This window comes from Astyanax mexicanus, chromosome 17 (assembly GCF_023375975.1).
Source record: "Astyanax mexicanus isolate ESR-SI-001 chromosome 17, AstMex3_surface, whole genome shotgun sequence".
Lineage (NCBI taxonomy): Eukaryota > Metazoa > Chordata > Actinopteri > Characiformes > Acestrorhamphidae > Astyanax > Astyanax mexicanus.
This window is the reverse complement of record NC_064424.1, coordinates 37,399,233-37,418,466: the sequence shown is the minus strand read 5'-3', so window position 1 is coordinate 37,418,466 and position 19,234 is coordinate 37,399,233. Positions and strand designations below refer to the sequence as shown.

At 40.0% G+C, this 19,234-nt stretch overlaps 1 protein-coding gene across 6 annotated transcripts in view; it reads right to left on the bottom strand.

Moving 5' to 3' along the window:
- ptpn13 (protein tyrosine phosphatase non-receptor type 13) overlaps positions 1–19,234 on the bottom strand; it is a 201,575-nt gene that overhangs the window by 63,504 nt on the left and 118,837 nt on the right. For 5 of the 6 annotated variants that reach the window (XM_049466081.1, XM_049466082.1, XM_049466084.1 and 2 more), the window contains exons 14-21: positions 18,419–18,557; positions 17,215–17,367; positions 16,595–16,777; positions 16,125–16,287; positions 7,539–7,938; positions 6,613–6,707; positions 1,372–1,461; positions 684–791 (exon numbers count right to left, since the gene is read on the bottom strand). In XM_049466081.1, coding sequence (XP_049322038.1) covers positions 684–791; positions 1,372–1,461; positions 6,613–6,707; positions 7,539–7,938; positions 16,125–16,287; positions 16,595–16,777; positions 17,215–17,367; positions 18,419–18,557 — 1,331 coding nt within the window. The remainder of the gene's footprint in view (positions 1–683; positions 792–1,371; positions 1,462–6,612; positions 6,708–7,538; positions 7,939–16,124; positions 16,288–16,594; positions 16,778–17,214; positions 17,368–18,418; positions 18,558–19,234) is intronic. The other variant, XM_049466083.1, reaches the window with a different exon arrangement.

The following is a 19,234-nucleotide window of genomic DNA, read 5'->3' as shown; positions in this document are numbered from 1 at the left end:
CCCAACAAGAATCAGCACCCCCTACCCCTCCATCCCAACAAGAATCAATATCACCTACCCTTCCATCCCAAAAAGATTCAGCCCCCCTACCCCTCCATCCCAACAAGAATCAGCACCCCCTACCCCTCCATTCCAACAAGAATCAGCACACCTCACCCCTCTATCCCAACAAGAATCAGCACCCTCTACCCCTCCATCCCAACAAAAATCAACATCCCCTACCCCTCCATCCCAACAAAAATAAATACCCCCTACCCCTTCATCCCAACAAGAATCAACATCCCCTACTCCTCCATCCCAAAAAGAATCAGCACCCTCTACCCCTCCATCCCAACAAGAATCAACATCCCCTACTCCTCCATCCCAAAAAGAATCAGCACCCTCTGCCCCTCCATCCCAACAAGAATCAGCACCCCCTACCCCTCCATCCCAACAAGAATCAGCACACCTTACCCCTCCATTCCAAGACGAATCAGCACACCTTTCCCCTCCATTCCAACAAGAATCAGCACACCTTACCCCTCCATCGCAACAAAAATCAGCAACCCCAGCTTTTATCCCAACAAGAATCAGCACCCCCTACCCCTCCATCCCAACAAGAATCAGCACCCCCTACCCCTCCATCCCAACAAGAATCAGCACCCCCTACCCCTTCATCTCAACAAGAATTGGTAAATCCAAACCTGGTTTCAGACAGCTGTCAACATCAGCTGGACCCCCAGGAGTGATGGAGCTGATGATGGGGCCCAGATCTATCCGGCCCGAGTTCTCCCCTCCACTGATCTCAAAGCCTTAAATAATATAGAATTTAATATTCTGAAATCATAATCGGATCATTGTGCATCGTCTAATCTAATCTAATTAAGAAATCGAATAAAGAGAGCTGGATTTTAGCTCAGCAATCACGGTACTGACGTAAGTCTTGTTAGAAGATTTAAAAGGATTTTGTCTATGCTTAATGGGAGATGAGGCAGTTTTTATGTATCATATTTTTTCATCTTATCTTTTCACTTTCATCTCATCTCTATACACCCATTTTGAACAGTTTGCAAAGGTATCTCCATACATCTCTCTTAATAAATGTGTTTCATTTTTTCACCGAAATTGGAAAAAAAATCTTTTAGTTTCAGAGGTTTTATATTATATTAGAGGTATTAGTATTTATCATTCCTTGATTCACAGTGTCGTATGTGCACATGGAATATATTATACTGGGGAGCACAGTGGTAATAATCACAACTGGTGATGTCTAACTTGTCCGTGTGAACTAAAAAATTACTCTTAACAGAAAGCAGACCCACAATCAATGCAGGACACGATAATTCTCTTGTTGTTTTAAGAAATTTCTCTTATTCTCAGTCTTCAACTTACCCAGACCATATTTCACATCTGTCTTTAGATTTACACTTTTAATCTCTCGCTCAGGGGATGGCAATGAGTTCAGTTTCTTCCTCAGAGAATCTAAATAAAAGTAATAATACGTTAGAAAAGTGCTGTAAAAGAGTAAAACTGCAATATTATAATCATCCATATGAAGGACATTTGACAAACAAAAAACAGACACACACAGACACACACACAGACACACACACAGACACACACACAGACACACACACAGACACACACACAGACACACACACAGACACACACACAGACACACACACAGACAGACAGTCACACGAAGACAGACAGTCACACGAAGACAGACAGTCACACGAAGACAGACAGTCACACGAAGACAGACAGTCTTAATCTTGGTTGATGCAATACAATTCTGGTATATGAATATGAATCGTATAAAGGCCACCACCCTCAGTGCATATAATTTCTGCACTGATAGAGCTGCGGATTAGGATAAATATATCACAATACGTAAAGACATTTTCACAAAACACACTATCAGACTTTGACACAGATAAAATGTATGGTAACACTTGGATGGTCCATTGGATAGTCAACTGACATTCAACTAACATTTAACTGCATGTCTGTTAAATGCAATTGAACTGAAAGGTAAAAGTAAATGATTCTCCTTTGAATGTAACAATACATCCAACTCCAACCCAAACTCTAATCTTTACATTTTAGCATTGGGTTTAGAGTTTTAAAGATTTAAAGTTTAGGTTAGGGTTAGAGTTAAGTGTAGGGTTAAATTTTAGGTTTGATTAATGGTTAGTGTTAACTGTAGGGTTAGATTTTACAGTTGATTAAGGGTTAGGGTTAAGTGTAGGGTTAGATTTTAGGGGTAATTAAGGGTTAAGGATTAATATTGCTTATTAAGTACACACATCAGGTGATAAGCAGTCTACTTCCAGCAGGAACAAATGACCTCCGGATCCTCTCAGTCCTACAGCAGAGAGAGAGGAGTTTATTACTGTGCCTGCTCCTCAGAGCTGCCAGGATCCCATGCAGAGGGTGTCTGCTATTACTGAGGATACACTGCATTAAACACCTCATCCTCTTCTCCACTAACTGACCCACAGAGTCCACTTTCCCGCCCATTACTGACACACACTTCCCTATAAGCTTATCCAGCCTGTTCCTGTCCCTTAGAGTAATGCTGCTTCCCCAGCAGGCAACACCAAAGAAGACAGCACTCGACACAACCGAATGATAGAATGTGCGCAGAAACTCATTACACACATCAAATGATTTAAGCTTCCTGAGGAAGTAAAGCCTGCACTGTCCTTTTTTATATGCTGCACTCGTCTGCACCGACCAGTCCAGTTTGTTGTCCAGGTGGTCTCCGAGATATTTATATGACTGAACATTCTAAATGTTCTGTCCATTGATGAAAACGGCTGATGGGAATGTTTCAACCATGATCATCTCCTTGGTCTTCAGTGCAATAAGGACCATTCCTCCTACTCCAGGCTGTGAAGGCATCAACAAGATCTCTGTATTCTCTTTCATCCCCACCTCTTATACATGCCAGCACTGCTGTGTCGTCTGAATATTTCTGAATGTGGCAAAGTTCAGACCCATGTTTAAAATCAGCAGTGTAAAGAGTGAAGAGGAATGGTGACAATACTGTACCCCGAGGAGCCCCAACGTTGGTTACCACTGCCTCAGACCTGCAACCACCCAACCTGACATACTGTGGAAACTCTGTGAGATAGCTGTAAATCCATGTGACTAACATAGCATCCCCACCTTTCATCTATAGCTGTTCCCTCAGAATCTGCGGCCTGATTGTGTTAAAGGCGCTTGTAAAACATGAGCCTTGAGTATCCCCCTGTCCCATCCAGAAACTTGTGGGTCATATTTATTACTGCATCCTACACACCCATGTTCTTCTGATATGCAAACTGCAAGAGGTCCACAGCCTACTGCACCTGAGGCTTGAGAACCCATAGCAAAAGCCTTTCAATTGTCTTCATGATCACTGAGGTCAGGGCCACTGGTCTGTGGTCCTTCACCCCTACCGGCCTCCCTACTTTAGGGACCGGCACGAGGCATGATGTTTTCCACTGGACAGGCACTTGTCTAGTGCGAAGACTCAGGTTGAAGACTGTTTGTAGAGGCATAGCCAGTCCTGATGCACATTCTCTGAGAAGCTGAGATGATACATCAGGACCCGCAGCTTTCCCACGCCGCAGCCTACGTAGTTCAGCATAAACCTTATCTATGGAGAAGCTATGTGGGGTCACAGCAGTACATCTGGAACAGCTACCAGATGGAGCAGAGCAGGTGGTCACATCAGTACAAGTGGCGTAGCTCCCAGGTGGAGCAGAGCAAGAGGTCACAGCAGTAGAGGCGGTGTAACCGCCAGGTGGAGCAGAGCAGGAGGTCACAGCAGTAGAGGCGGTGTAACCGCCAGGTGGAGCAGAGCAAGAGGTCACAGCAGTAGAGGCGGTGTAACCACCAGGTGGAGCAGAGCAGGAGGTCACAGCAGTAGAGGCGGTGTAACCGCCAGGTGGAGCAGAGCAAGAGGTCACAGCAGTAGAGGCGGTGTAACCACCAGGTGGAGCAGAGCAAGAGGTCACAGCAGTAGAGGTGGTGTAACCACCAGGTGGAGCAGAGCAGGTGGTCACGGCCGTAGAGGTGGTACAGCCGCCGGGTGGAGTAGAGCAGGTGGTCACAGCGGTAGAGGTGGTGTAGCCGCTGGGTGGAGCGGAGCAGATGGTCACAGTAGTAGAGGTGGTACATTTGTCATGTGGAGCAGAGCAGGTGGTCACAGCGGTAGAGGTGGTGTAGCCACTGGGTGGAGCAGAGCAGGTGGTCACAGCAGAGGAGGTGGAGGGCCCACTGGCTGCATTGAACCTACTATAAAAGTGGTTAAATTCATTGGCCCTGTCCACATCGCCCACTGTCTCGCTAACTTTATTTTTGTAGCCAGCAATAGTCTTCATACCCTTCCACACCTCCCTTGTATTGTTACACCGCATATTCAATTGCAGACCCCTTCCAAAGTCTCTTCTGGCTGCCCTTAGACTCTTCCTCAACTCATGTTGCACAATCCTAACCCTCTCACAATCCCCAGATTTGAATGCTTCTTTTTTTAGATTCAGGAGGCTCTTAATGTTGCTTGTGATCCATGGCTTATTGTTTGCAAAACAGTGGACTGTTCTCACGGGTTCCACCACATCAGTACAAAAGCTCACATATTCAGTAACACGGTCCACTATCCCATCTATGTCATTATCAGCCTCTTGTAAGACAATAAGTGTGTCCCAGTCAGTTGATTCAAAAACAATCCTATAGAGTTTCGCTGACCTCAGGAGTCCACTTACGGAAAGGTAGTGGGAGGTAGTCTCATTACACAAGGTTTATAATGTGGCTTTAGATAAATCATATTGTGGCTGATTTACGCAAAGGTGGCATAGCCAGTGCATTATAGGCATATTTATCACTGATGAAACATAGATCTAGTGTGTTATGTCTTGTGGGACAGATGACATACTGTGTGAATCCCCCTAAATGAGTGCTCATGTCCACATGATTAGGGTTAGGTTTAGATGTAGGGTTAGATTTTAGGGTTGATTAAGGATTAGGGTTAAGTGTAGGGTTAGACTTTAGGTTTGATTAAGGGTTAAGGTTAGGGTTAGGTGTAGGGTTAGATTTTATGGGTGATTAAGGGTTAAGGTTAGGGTAAGGTGTAGGATTAGACTTTAGGGATGACTAAGGGTTAAGGGTAGGGTAGTTGTTAGTTGATTTAGGGTGAAGGTTAGGGTTAGGTGTAGGGTTAGATTTTAGGTTTGATTTAGGTTCAAGGTTAGGGTAAGGTGTAGGGTTAGATTTTAGGGGTGATTAAGGGTTAGCTGTAGGGTTAGATTTTAGGGTTGATTAATGGTTAAGGATAGGGTTAGGTGTAGGGTTAAATTTTTAGGGGTGATTATTGGCTAAGGTTAGGTGTAGGGTTAGATTTTAGGTTTGATTAAGGGTTAAGGTTAAGCGAAGGGTTAGATTTTAGGGTTGATTAAGGGTTAGGATTAGGGTTATGTGTATGGTTTGATTTTAGGGTTGATTAAGGGTTAAGGTTAGGGTTAGGTGTAGGGTTAGATTTTAGGGTTGATTGATGGTTAGGGTTAGGTGTAGGGTTAGATTTTAGGGTTGATTAAGAGATAAGGTTAGGGTTAGGGTTAGGTGTAGAGTTAGATTTTAGGGTTGATTAATAGTAAAGGTCAGGGTAAGGTGTAGGGTTAGATTTTAGGGGTGATTAATGGTTAGGTGTAGGGTTAGATATTAGGAGTGATTAATGGTTAAGGTTAGGGTTGGGTGTAGGGTTAGATTTTAGGGTTGATTAATGGTTAAGGATAGGGTAAGGTGTAGGGTTAGATTTTAGGTTAGATTATGTTCTATTTTGAATCGTTTACATTCAACAAATGGTTAAGTCGCAATTAAAAGACATTCAGTTGAATATTAGCTGAATGTCATTTGAGCATCAACGAGGCCATAAAATGGACCATCCAAGTAAAGTGTTACCAAATGTATCAGCAGTGGCAGATTCTGCTATTCAAATGTTCTTTAGTGATATTTATTATTACTGCACATCAAATTAAACATGATTTTTTTCACCTTTTCTCTATATTTCTACTTTGTAATGAAATGTAAATGTTTGTATTAAGTACTGATTATACGTTTGTTATGCTTATTGTTGATATAAGAAAATGTATCACAATTTGTTAAAATATCTACATACTGTTAAGCTCTAATTACACATGTTTAGGTGCAAAGTACACCATGCTGAAATGATATACTGTACAATCCAAATAATGATAATCCCTGAAAATTTTAGATTTATTTTATTCTACTATGCTAAATACAAATTAATATTTTTGCATTTATCATACTAATCTTAAATTCCTGTCTATGGGTTGTCTATTGGCAAGGGATTGAGGAAATACATGATTATACGTGTATGTGGATAGGGATGGGCATATGATTAAAGATATGTATAAAGAGTGTGTAGGGATAGGGGTACAAAAAAGATCCTACTTGTATTTATCAATTTCATTTTAATTTTAAGTCATTGTCTATAAATCAGAGTTAATTCATGCATAATTTTTTTATGGATATTATACAGGGTATTTTACAAATCATGTACAATAGGCCCTTACCTCCTAAAAATCAAACAATTTGCAACATAATAGTAAAATATTCAGTGCTGACCTTTGACATAAGCCTGACCAGATTCTTCACAGGATGAAGAGTCTGATTCCTCCCTTTGGCTTTTTGGACTCCAGCTGGCACCGTCGCCTACAGAGCTGATCACAGGGCAGACGAGGGAAAAAATTTAACAGAGCTGATAACCAGCACTTGACACCCGCTCCTCTATCGTTCTTTCTGAAATCAAGGCTATTTATTGATTTTTACCCAACTGCCTCCCTCAATTAGTTGAGCTAGTGAACACACCCACTCATTAGAACTCCCAAAATCAATGGTAATGACCTTGAAATTACAAGGGTGAGTATGAGCACACGCCGTCTTCAATTTGTTATGTCTGACCCAGCGTTTTTTGTTTTTTTTAACTACTGCTGATGCAGCATCACTAGGCAGCCAGAGCACTCGGAGCAGCCGGATCTCCAGCTCTGATACATCAGCTAACAAACATCTATGCTAACCAGCAACACAATGGGAGTGTTTTTTTAAAGCATTTTAAAGGTTTCACATATTTCAAAATATGTCCAAGTTTAAATAGACTCAAAGAATTCATTAATAAATATAGCTAGAATTTATAAATAATAAAGCTGATGTCCATACGTTTTGGGATTTAGGGCTCTCTCTGGTGATAATGGATAAATGCACAGAACATGCAGAAGAATCATTTTAAACTGGGCGGGTGTGATGCGGTCTCCTTTCAGAGCAGATGAATCCGAGTTTCCCCTTCTGAAGTCACATGGTTTGTTTTAGAGGAAAAAAATTATTCTTACAGTAATGTTCCAGCACCTATTATAAAACAATCTCTTGGTTTATACCCTTAATTTCACAAGAAACTCTGGAGGAGCAGGTGTCCACATACTTTTGGACACTCTGTATGGTGTGTACTGTATGTGAGTGTGTGTGTGTGTGTGTGGGTGTGTGTACAAGCGCCTCACCCCTCCGGTTGTCTGCTGATTGTGATGGAGTCCGTGTCGGAGCTGGCCCTCTGATGTGACTGTGTGAGTGACAGCGATCTAACAGTGTTGCTCTGTGATTGGCTGCTGAAGGGCACCGCCCTGTGCTCCGGGGACTCGGGCACCTGGCCCAAGTTGTGATGAGAGCGGCTCTTGAGCCGGGGGTTGGAGGTGGAGTTGAAGCCAGGGAAAGAGCTCTCCTCTGGGATGGAGAGGCGTGCGGGGACACCCCGGGTCAAAGCGAGCTCAGAGTTTATCAGCTTTAACGGGTCAGAATCAGAACGCGAGCCGGGCGTGCTCAGGGCTAAACTGGCCACGCTGATAGTTCTGTCCAAACTGTCCAGACCAGCAGGATACTGCAGGTTACTCAAAGGAGAGTTCTCTGTAGAGACAAAAAAAGAGGTTACAGGGCATTATTTCAGGGTATTATCAGATATGGTTCTACATATAGATATTGTTATGGGTATAAGTGTGGAAATGCATATAGAAGTATATGAATGAATACAGATATGAGTATTGATAGGCTAGATGGAAATTGTTATAGAAATGGATAGGAATGGACGTGTATTAATGTATTTGGTTCTGGATGGGCATAGATGAATTTGGATATATATGATAAGGTATGGATATAAATGAGTACTGATGGGTATAGATATGTATTGAGGGGTAACTATGGAAAGAATAAAAATGGCTTTGTGGAAATTTATGGAAATTAAAAACTAAAAACGTATCGCACTACAATTCTAAAGAACTGTATTCGGGTCGTTCCGGATCCGGTCATGTAATCAGAAAACGGCTCCGATCACACAATATTCAAAGGAACGGAATTGGGTGTAAAGGATCTGAATTAATCATTTATCAAAAATGTGAGGTTATGTTGTCCATACGTACATGCTTTACACACCATGCATTAACAGGACGCAAGGAGTCAACAGTAGACTAGTCTAAGGCTCTGTGGCCCATATTCAGTGTAAAGGAGTTCACGAGGTGAGGTACGTTTTAATACCATTGTTTTATTAACTAAAGATTTATTTTAAAAGCCTTAGGAGACAACTTGGCAGCATTCCATTTTTTTTACTGCTTTGACAAAACTTTGGATCAAATCCAAAGCAAAAATGTGATTGGGACATTCCTAAACTGTATGCAATTGTAGTAGTTCAGTATAATAAGAACAAGAAATTCAGTGGGTCATTTTGTGTTGTGGATAATTTGATTGATTACAGATGTGGTCAAATTAGTGGGTGAAAAGGCGTAATAACAAACAGACTATCAGAGGTTACATTTGAGCAGTGTACCTCCTGGTAAGAGATTGTTGACTGTTAGCTAACGGACTAGAAGACATTTTGTCAAGCTAATCGACTCGGCAGAGAGGAGCATAATTGGACTGAGAAAAGCATCTAGACCATCTGTCATCCAGCCACTGTTGCTTCTTTCTTTTAACATTTGTTTATTAAACAGGAGTATATATGTATTCAACATTTACAAATACAAATACAAACATTTACAATGTACCTTCCCAATTTTAAATATCACAAATAGTAAACTAATACAGTACTCCCCCCCCCCCCCCCCCCACACACACACACACAAACCCCCACCCAGGACTTCCAGTTATTTAATCTAATGTCATATTGCCATTGGTTTTGGTACTTTCCAAATAATGCAGAATGGGATGCCAAATTTTATTAAACTGCCCATATCTGTTTTTTAGTGTGAATCTTATTTTCTTCCAGATGTAAAAGTTTGATAATTTCTCTTAACCATACCTTGCTGGATGGGACATCTGTCCCTTTCCAAGCCCTTAGTAACTGCTGTTGGGGTTTTCTAAGTGTTAATATAACTTCTGATAGCCCTAAAACTATCACAATTGGATCAGGATCTAATATCTTGTCTAAAACTATAGAAAGTGTCTAAAAATTCAACCCAAAATTGGTAAGTTTACTACAGAGGACAATGCTATGGTAAAGAAGTGGCCATTTCATATTGACATTTGTCAAAGATAGAAGACACCTCTTAAAAAATCTTATGTAACTTAGTTCTCAAGTAGTGTAACCTGTGCATAATCCTGAATTGTAATAGGGAATGTCTTGTATTTGCCTTGAATGCCTTCCAAAGCCTCTTCCCACAGATCCTTCTCTATATGCAACCCAAATTCCTACTCCCACTGTTCTTTAAAGGTATCAGTGGATGGTTTATAATGACTTAATAGCATATTATAAAACCCTGATATAGCATGATTTGCCCAGTCACACAGTTTGAAAAATTATCTAGAACGCTGTGCTTGGCTTTTTCAAAATTAGTTGTCTCTGACCTGCAGGTATCTGAAAAAGTGACTAGAGGGTAGGTCTTATCGACTCTGAAGTTGTTCAAATGAAGCAAAACTGTGTGGAGACCTAAACACTTCCACTGTGTAAAGGTAGCATATAAAATGGATGGGGTAAAAGAAGGGTTCTTAGTGATAGGTAAATAATGAGACAATGTTTCTTCCTTAAATAAAGATTTTATCTGTCGCCAACTCCAAATTGTGTTATGGATCAATATATTACCATTATAAATAGATTTATCCAAGGCATTTGGGAATAGAATTATTACACTGATGTCATAGGGCACATGTGTCAAACACAAGGCCCGCGGGCCAAATGTGGCCCGCCACGTCCTTTTATGTGGCCCGCGAGAGCTTGTAAAATCTTAGTGTCCATAATAAATAGGTCAGAAGCATTCTTTGACCAAAAACTACATTTCCCACAATGCTTGTCGATTGTATTACCCGCGAGGTTACGGCTTACTGCCACTAGGAGAGATATTTACTGCCATTTAGGAGAGATATAAGTTATGTGTAAATATTTATAAGACAATAGCTGACAAAATATGTTTTAATGACGTTAATAAACATCACTGTGACAGGGCTAGTCGCAGTTTCACCACAGCAAAGGACGAAGACGTGAATCACTTATCTAACCAGCCTTTACTGATTTCTGCCCCCAATAACCGTTTCAATAACCTCCAATAGCCTTTAATAGTCTTCAGTAGCCCAACAGTCTAACCTTGCCGCCGTGGTGTGTCCACTAAACTCCGTAGTTATAAACACCATGAGGTTAGCAGCGCGCTAACTGACCTGTTTATAATGTAATCCGAGCAGTGACTCCGTGATGGCTGCTTTAAACTGCTACTGTTAGCTGCTTGGGCTGAAAGATGAACTGTATTATCCGGTTAGTGGGGTTAAAAATCTTTATTTCATACACGGAAGAACTTAAAAATGTTAAAAACGCTCCAGACTGGCTCAGCTGAGCCCTGTAGCCCGTGGCTGGGCTGTAGCTCTGACTCAGTAAAGACTGCGGGCTTGTGCTGCTGCAGCTCCCACTAGTGGTTGTATGAGGAACTGCTAAATCTGAGGAAATGCTAAATCTGTCATGTTCTTAACAGCTCACAATTTTTGATTTTATATTTATTAAGCCTTATTTCAGTATCAAACGTTTTGATCAAAGTTAATATAACTTGTATTTTATGTCATTTCTATTCACTTGAATAGTTTGGTTCTTGATTGATGGAGTTTTTGGATTTCATAACATGACAAATTAAAAGGATTTATGTTAATAGAGCAACAAGCTAACATTTTTTCCATGCAACTGTAATATTTGATTGAATAAATAATATATTGAGAGTTATTTAACATTAAGGAGTAATTACATTCATTTTATATTACATCTGGTTACATTTTCTTACATTTATAAGTTACATCTGGCCCTCAGAGGACAGCCAATATGCCAATGTGGCCCTCGGCCAAAATGAGTTTGACACCCCTGTCATAGGGGAAGCATTCTTGTCTCTCCATTGCGATCCACTAAGGGTGTACAAATGTGTGGTCTAACCATATACTGATCATTCCAAGAACGCAAGCCCAGTGATAAAACATGAAATTGGGGAGGGCCAATCCACCCTGATTCTTAGATTTACATAAATGTTCTTTGTTAATACGATGAACTTTATAATCCCATATGAATGGAAGGATAATTGAGTCCAAACGCTTAAAAAAGGCCTTTGGGAGAAAGATGGGAATATTCTGAAATAAATAGAGTATCTGTGGCAAGAAGACCATCTTTATAGCATTGACTCTGCCAACCATGGAGATAGGAAGGGATTTCCAAATTTGAATGTTACCTTACAATTTGACCAAGAGAGGGAGAAGGTTAGCTTTAAATAGAGATTTATAATTTTTTTTGATGACTATTCCCAAGTATGTAAATCTATTCAATGTTATCTTAAAAGGGAAACGTTGAACATCTGAGGTATCGTTTAATCTGATATTAGTTTAATCTGATTGGTATTAGTTCACTTTTAGACCAATTTATTCTATAGCCAGAGAACTGACCAAAATTTGAAATTAGTTCGAGAATAAGATTGAAGACTGTGGATTGCTTACAAAGAGAAGAATATCATCTGCGAAGAGTAAAATCTTAGTTATTGTGTCTCCCGTGCCATGACCCTGAATATCAGTATTACAACGAATGGCCTGGGCTAGAGGTTCTAGGGCCAAAGCAAACAACATGGGTGAGAGAGCACACCCCTGTCTCGTGCCTCTGTGAAGATGAATTAGGGAAGACAATTTTTTATTTGTGATTATTCTAGCCGATGGGTTATGATACAGGATTCTTATCCAGGATTCAAATTCATCACCCAATTAATTTTTTTTTTAAACTGCAAAAAGGGATGGCCACTCTAACTGATCAAAGGCCTTTTATGCGTCCAAAGAGCTAACAACTAAATCATCCTTATCGCCGCATTAGGAGTAGATTATATTAAAAAGGTGCCTCAAATTATCCTTTCTGATCGGAATGAACAAGTTGGCCTGTTAACTGATTAAGCTTAATTGCCAGGGTTTTAGTTAGTATTTTTTTATTATAATTCAGGAGAGATTGGTCTATAGCTACTCACCTACCTTAGTAGCATTTTTCCCTTTTTTAGGGAGCACTGTAATTATGGCTTTATTGAATGTGGGAGATAAGAAGCCATTTTCCTTCTCTTGTAAATACATCTTAAGTAAATAAGGAGCAAGAATGTTATTAAATATTAAGTAGCCATCTGGGCCTGGGGCTTTACCTTTGTTTAGCGCTTTAATAGTTTCTTGTATCTCTTGGACTGTTAGCTCTACATTCAGGGAATCTTGGTCCTCCTGAGTTAGAGTTGGCAGTTCACAGTTCTGTAAGAATTTATGCTTATCTAGATCTACGGCCTCAGCTTTGGCTGAGTAAAAAGATTAATAAAATGGTTTAAATCTCTGATTAATATCGGTGTGAGCTGTTAACAAATCACCAGATTCTGCCTTCACCATAATTATTGTCCGGTCACTTTCCATCTTTCTAAGTTGCCTAGCCAGGAGTTAATGAGGTGTTTCCCCAAATTCAAAATACTGTTGTTGAGTACACAAAAAACGTTTGATAACTCTCTCTGACATTAGCTGGTTATATTTAAAACGTTAAAGCTAAGATGTTCTTATAGGTCTCCACACAGGGGTTGGCTGCATTGGATTTGTCTAAGGCATTTATTTGACGTTCCAACTCCAATACCTCAGCTCTGTGAATTTTTCTCTTAACTGACTGGAAAGATATAATACATCATCTAAAGTAGGCCTTCATTGAATCCCAAAGGATGGATGGAGAGGTACCAGGTTTGTCATTCATTTCAAAGACAAATTAGCAAATTTCTGCATCTTTCAACAACTGGGGATCCAGTCTCCATACTCTATTTGGTTGGTTCAAATCATTAAAATGTATGGCAAAAGAAACAGGGCTATGATGTGATATAACAATATTATGATATTTTACATTAGTAAAACTTTACTTTTATAGTTTGGAGTCCACTATAAAATAATCAATTTGAGAATATACATTATGAACACTGGAGTGGAAAGAATATGCTCTACTCATAGGGTTAAAAACTCTCCAAACATCACCTAAATTAGAGTTTTTCATTGATGGTGTAATTTTACTGGATGATGAACTATCCAGATGTATGTCTAACACAGTATTTAAATCACCCCCAATGATTAAACTGGACTGTGAAATATCCAGGATCTGTATGAGGACATGCTTAAAAAAGAAGAAGAGTCCACATTTAGACCATAGATATTAATCAGTGTTATGAGTAATTTGTACAACTCCCCCTGAACAATCACATATCTTCCCTCCCTGTCTGCAATTGTCAATTTATGAAGAATTGAACACCTTTTCTTATGAGTATAGCTCTCCTCCTTGCTCTGGATGCAAATGTTGAGCTATAAACCTGTCCAACCCACCTGGCTCTCAGTTTAACGTGTGCATTTAAATGGGTTTCCTGGAGGAATATAATATAACTGGACAACGACTTAAGATGTGCCATTATTTTTCCCCTTCTCCTGTTTTGTTAGATCTTGCATTCTATCTGTCTACTGTATCCTATGTACATTAGCAGTGTAAACATCATTCTTCAACACGGAGATGTATAGTAGTGGAAGTCCCAAGTCCACCCTCCCCTGCCTAAAGCTGTCTTGCCTATACTAACCCAAAACAAATTAAGACACGACCCCATCTGGGAAGTACAGTAACAACCCACAAAAAACAGAACAGAAAAAAGCTAAGTCTAGTACAGACTCCTAAAACAGCCCCGTATATAACAAACTGTATAACGCACAGCTATTATTTCCAAATTGGTCACACCATATATACCATACATATGATAACAAGCCTGGGTGTAAGAAATATATAACGCATTACCCTACCTGGAAAAAAAGGTAGCCCTCCCAAGTCAACGTAGTATGAACAGCATAAATAAAAACGCAGATCTATTAACTGCTCATTAATATATTCATTTTACTAGCCTTGTTAGGAGCTGGGCACGACGTTGCCGAACTGCTGGTCCACAAACTTTTTTGCCTCTTTTGGATCCGTGAACACCGACTCTGCACCATTGACGGTCAATTTAAGTTTAGCTGGGTATAGCAGGCTGGATTTCACTCCAGGCTCGTCGCGTAGCCTTCCTCTCACTGTGTTGAATGCCGCTCTGCATCTCACCACCTCCAGAGGTAAGTCAGGAAAGATCTGAATCCTCTGACCGCAATAAGGGAGATCCCTCAGCTCAGCCGATTTGCGGAGAATTCTGGTGACATCTTGGAAGTAGTGCAGTCGTGCAATGAGTGGCCGAGGGGGGTCTGCATCATCAGGTCGGCTACAGAGAGTTCTGTGCGCTCTGTCAATAAGGGGTTTGTCGTTCAGGTTAAGAACTTTCTTCAGGAGATCCGAAACAAACTCGTTCACTCCCTGGCCAACTTCCATGCCCTCCTTAACCCGAGTGATACGAATATTCTGCCGTCTCGAGCACCCTTCCAAATCGGTACATTTCTCTGAGACCCGGGTTAGCTCAGTCTGTAGTCTTTTCACTTCCACCTAAAGTGTGCTGACTGCATCTGATGAGCATGTAGCCGAGTTCTCCAACTCTTGTAAAGTAGAGTTGTGACGTTCCGTAACTGCTTGCAGAGCCACGATAGCAGAGTTCGTTTCCTCTTTTAGTGCAGATATTTCCCCTCTAATCGAGGACGCCATGAGCTCGATTCGTGCGTCGACTGTTTGGCAAATTTCCATCTTGGTGGCACAAAGCTCAGATCGGAGTGAGTTAATTGCCTCGAGGATAGTGGAGTCAGAGCGCCGCTGGGAATCTCCCGCTTGGGCTTCTTCATCAGGTGAGTGCGATGCCGCTAGGCCTGCCTTGTTAGCTTTCTTCGTGCTGCCTGCTTGTACTCTAAAACTAGACTTCATCTTGTTTAGAGTGAGAGAAAAGTTACCCAGACTGTTCTTTGACCCTAAGCCACAGCTTATGCACTGAAAGAGGTACCGGAGCGTTGATTAAACTTAATTACAAGTAAAAACTAACGGGAGCTGTTGGGCAGTGCAGCCTACCACGCCGTTGCTTACGTATAAAGTGGTGTCAGGAATGAAACCTGGAGTGCTATGTACTGGAACCATATTGAATTTTGCATGGTTGAATTTAGCAATTTTGAATTTTGCATGTAAGGGATCCAGTGATGGTTGGGTTTAAGTATGAAGACCTCATAGTACGTGCTTCAATCCTGCTTTTGCTTGGAAGCAACACACTGCCCCACCTGCCTATAGTGAGGCATCGCATAAGACAGTCAGCCCTAGCAGTAAAACAAGAGACAGCTCAGCAATATGTGCAGGACATCCTGCAGCCATGTGTGTTGCCTCTTATGGCAGGGCTTCCAACTGGCTCTTATCAGCAGGATAATGCTCATTCACACGGGTTTCCCATGAATGTTTCTGCCAGATTGTAACACTTCCTTGACCTGCCCAAAGATGCATATATTTTGTATTTTATTGTTTGTTCTCTATTTAAGTTTGCAGAGAATGCAGATGGAAACAAGCTTACTTATCTTAATTAATGTATAGTCTTGGACAAAATCAACATCGAAAGAAAACTAAACAATTAAGCTAAATTAAGCTGAGCAGATCTGTCAGGTGAGGTTAGTAAATGAGATGCTGTGGATGATGGAATAATTAAGTTTCAGCTCCTTAGCATTACCAATCTCCTGCAGCTCCTGGTTGCTCTGCCTGGTCTTCAGATGAAGGTGAAACTTGTGCTGGGCAGAGCATTGGTGGAGAAGGTACTGACAGGTTTTCTGACTGTCTGTCTGGAACTGGTGTTTGATCCCATCTGATGTGTTCTGCAGGCAGATCTTTTTTTTCTGTAACACACATTCACCTCTTTTAGTGTCTACTCTGTAGGACTCCATTTGTAAATGTTAAGTTATTAGATTAATTAATATTACATTAAAAATATGAATTATTAATATGACACTATTCCAGATGAAAATGTATAAAGGCATGTCTCATTAATTACATAATTAATAAGACTTCTGTACAATACAGGGACATAACAGAGAATATTGAGGTCAGCAAAAATGATTAAGGTAATGTTTTCTAGGTGAAGAGGAAACAATTAACACGAATGAGGTAGTATGTTAGCTTTGTTTAAATGTTTTTTTATCTTACAGTGAAGGAGATCTTCTTGGTGTCTCTCCAGGGAAACCTCAGGACTGGGGTTCGATTCCCATTCAGCAGCTCAAAGATTAAAACACCTTTGGAGTTGACGCCCAGCAGGATGCCAGTCTGGGACCTCTTCTCTGGCAGAACTCTGTGGAAGTGAACTCCGTACTCCGTTAGCCGCTGACTCACCTTTAATACACACAAATACCAACAGCTTTCACACACTTTTACATTTCATTAAATTTACTTTATATCAGGGTAAATTACTAATGATTACAAGTTTGCATACCATTTTTTTTTACCATTGATTCAATATGGGGTCTCTGCCTTACAGCAATTCAGTTTTATTAATTCATTGATTATTGGGAATTGGTTACCCCAGACGGTCTTTGCCAGAATCATTTGTTTTCTCCCAAAAAGACTGTATTATATTACATTCCCAAAAGGTTGTTGGTCAAAAATGGAATAAACCCCTCTACTATATTAACTTGGCTAACAATAGAATAAAATCCCTTGAACAAAAATATGATTTTCTTTGCTAATTTTTCCTGTACATTATACACTTTGTGCTGGAAAGAAACCTGTGAAGTGTGTGCATATGCATTGTGCAAGGAAATCATACTCACTTTCAGAAACTCAAACTCCGCCTCCTCCTCTTTGGCTCCATAGTATGTGCTGTGGAGTTTGGAAAGCTCCTCCTTAATGGAGCTCTGGTCCAGTTTATCCATCACATATGCAGGCAAGTAATGTTCCATCCGGAAATATGTCTTTCCATGGAGCTAACAGAAAGGAAACAACACACTTTTCAACTCATTCCCCTAAAAAAGGATTTTTAAATGTTGAACCAGCTGTACTGCTGTATTTAGGACAGTGGTCTCAAGCCCTTCAGTCCAGAAATGCTGACACAATAAACATGAACATGGAGTGTAAACCCCTTGAATTCTGTTCTCTGAAATGATTGTGCTCTAAACAAATACTTTTGAATGAACTGTGGTGGATGAGATGCTCTCACAACAGAATGCAATCAAACAGTCACAACAATGCTCCAAAATCTTGTAGAAATCTTTACATACTAATACAGTTACTCCAACAAAAGTGTTGGATTTATATTAGGGTTGGATCAGAAGTAAAGGTATCACTTCAGAAGCAGAACTGAAGATTGGGAATGTGCAGTGGTTTAAGGTTTTGGACTTTTATGATGGAGTTTAATTCTGAACTGTTAGATATCAAACTACGATTATGTCCAGCTTTTTTGTTTTTATGTGGATTTATTCTAGATTTAATTTGAAACTAATACTAAAGAAGATTCTGATGACAGTCTCAACATCCTCTATAGAGGCTATTTTAAAGCAATACAATGGGCCTAATGTTCTGTTGAGGAACATATGGCTAAAGTATTTTTTGGCTATGGCATTTTTTTTATTTCGGAGCTGGTCTACAGCCAGGCTTTGTAAGGCTACTTCAAGAATTGTTAGTAACTGGACAGATGATATTTGGAGTGTGAAGGATAATATTGAAAAGAGGGATGAGGGGTGGATCTCTTGTTTTCCTCCAGTTGTTCTGTGATTTTGTGTATGTACAGGTTTGTAAGTAGTGAATGTGTGTATTGTTGTGTGATTGATGTAATTATCAAATAAACTGCTATTTGCAAAAAAAAGAAGACTACATTTAAATTGGGATAAAAAAAGAGAGCAAACATGATCTGCTAAACTCTATATTTCATCAGTTTCATGATTTCACAAAATGCAGTTAAATAGCAATTTAGTTTATGCATTATTTTTAATTAATGAATCATGGGTTTAGGTAGTTAAAGGTATGAAAAGCTGTTACTTCTGCCTGGTAGTCTCCAAACTCTGCCTGCAGTGCCAAAGAGGCCAAAAGCATAGCATTCTCCATATCACAGCGCAGACGCTCCTCCAAAACATCCTTCCGCAACTGCAAGTAGTACTGGTGTTTGGTCATGAAGTGCCTGCAGGAACACACAGAAATCAGTACATGAGCTACAAATAGGTAATTTAAATTGGGATTTTAAATGGGCCTTACTATATCTCAATAGGTCTGTGAGCTATACAAAACATGTTCATAAAGTTCTTTGCACAAATTCACTGTAACAAACAGATATCACCAGCTCTAACCTTGCCTGTTTCAGTCCCTTTCTGAACAAGCTATTTAGGGGCTCTGTCACTTTTATGCAAATAAGCTGTTGCTGGCCACACCATGTATGGATATGTGTTTACCACGTTAGTGTTAGCTTGTGTTAAATGGAAAAACATGAACGAGTTCATGATTAACTGCGACCAAAGCACAAAACTCATTATTTGAATGTACTTACAGTGGCGTGAAAAACTATTTGTTTTTGCTTTTGTCATACTAATATTTTTCACATTATCAAACTAATTTTAATATAATATTTATTCTGGTTTAATAAGAAAACATAATTTCGTCATAACCAGTGATGGCATAAAAAAAAGGAATCTGATTGCCACTTTAAAAAGTAAATTAATTACTTTATGGATTACTTGATTTTTAAAAATAACTAATTTAGATTACAAGTTACTTTATTAGTTATATTCAGCAGTTGGGACTTCTTCTGAAAGTTAGTGTGCCGCTGCGATGTTTCTTCTAGTTTGTTTTTGATGGAAGTTA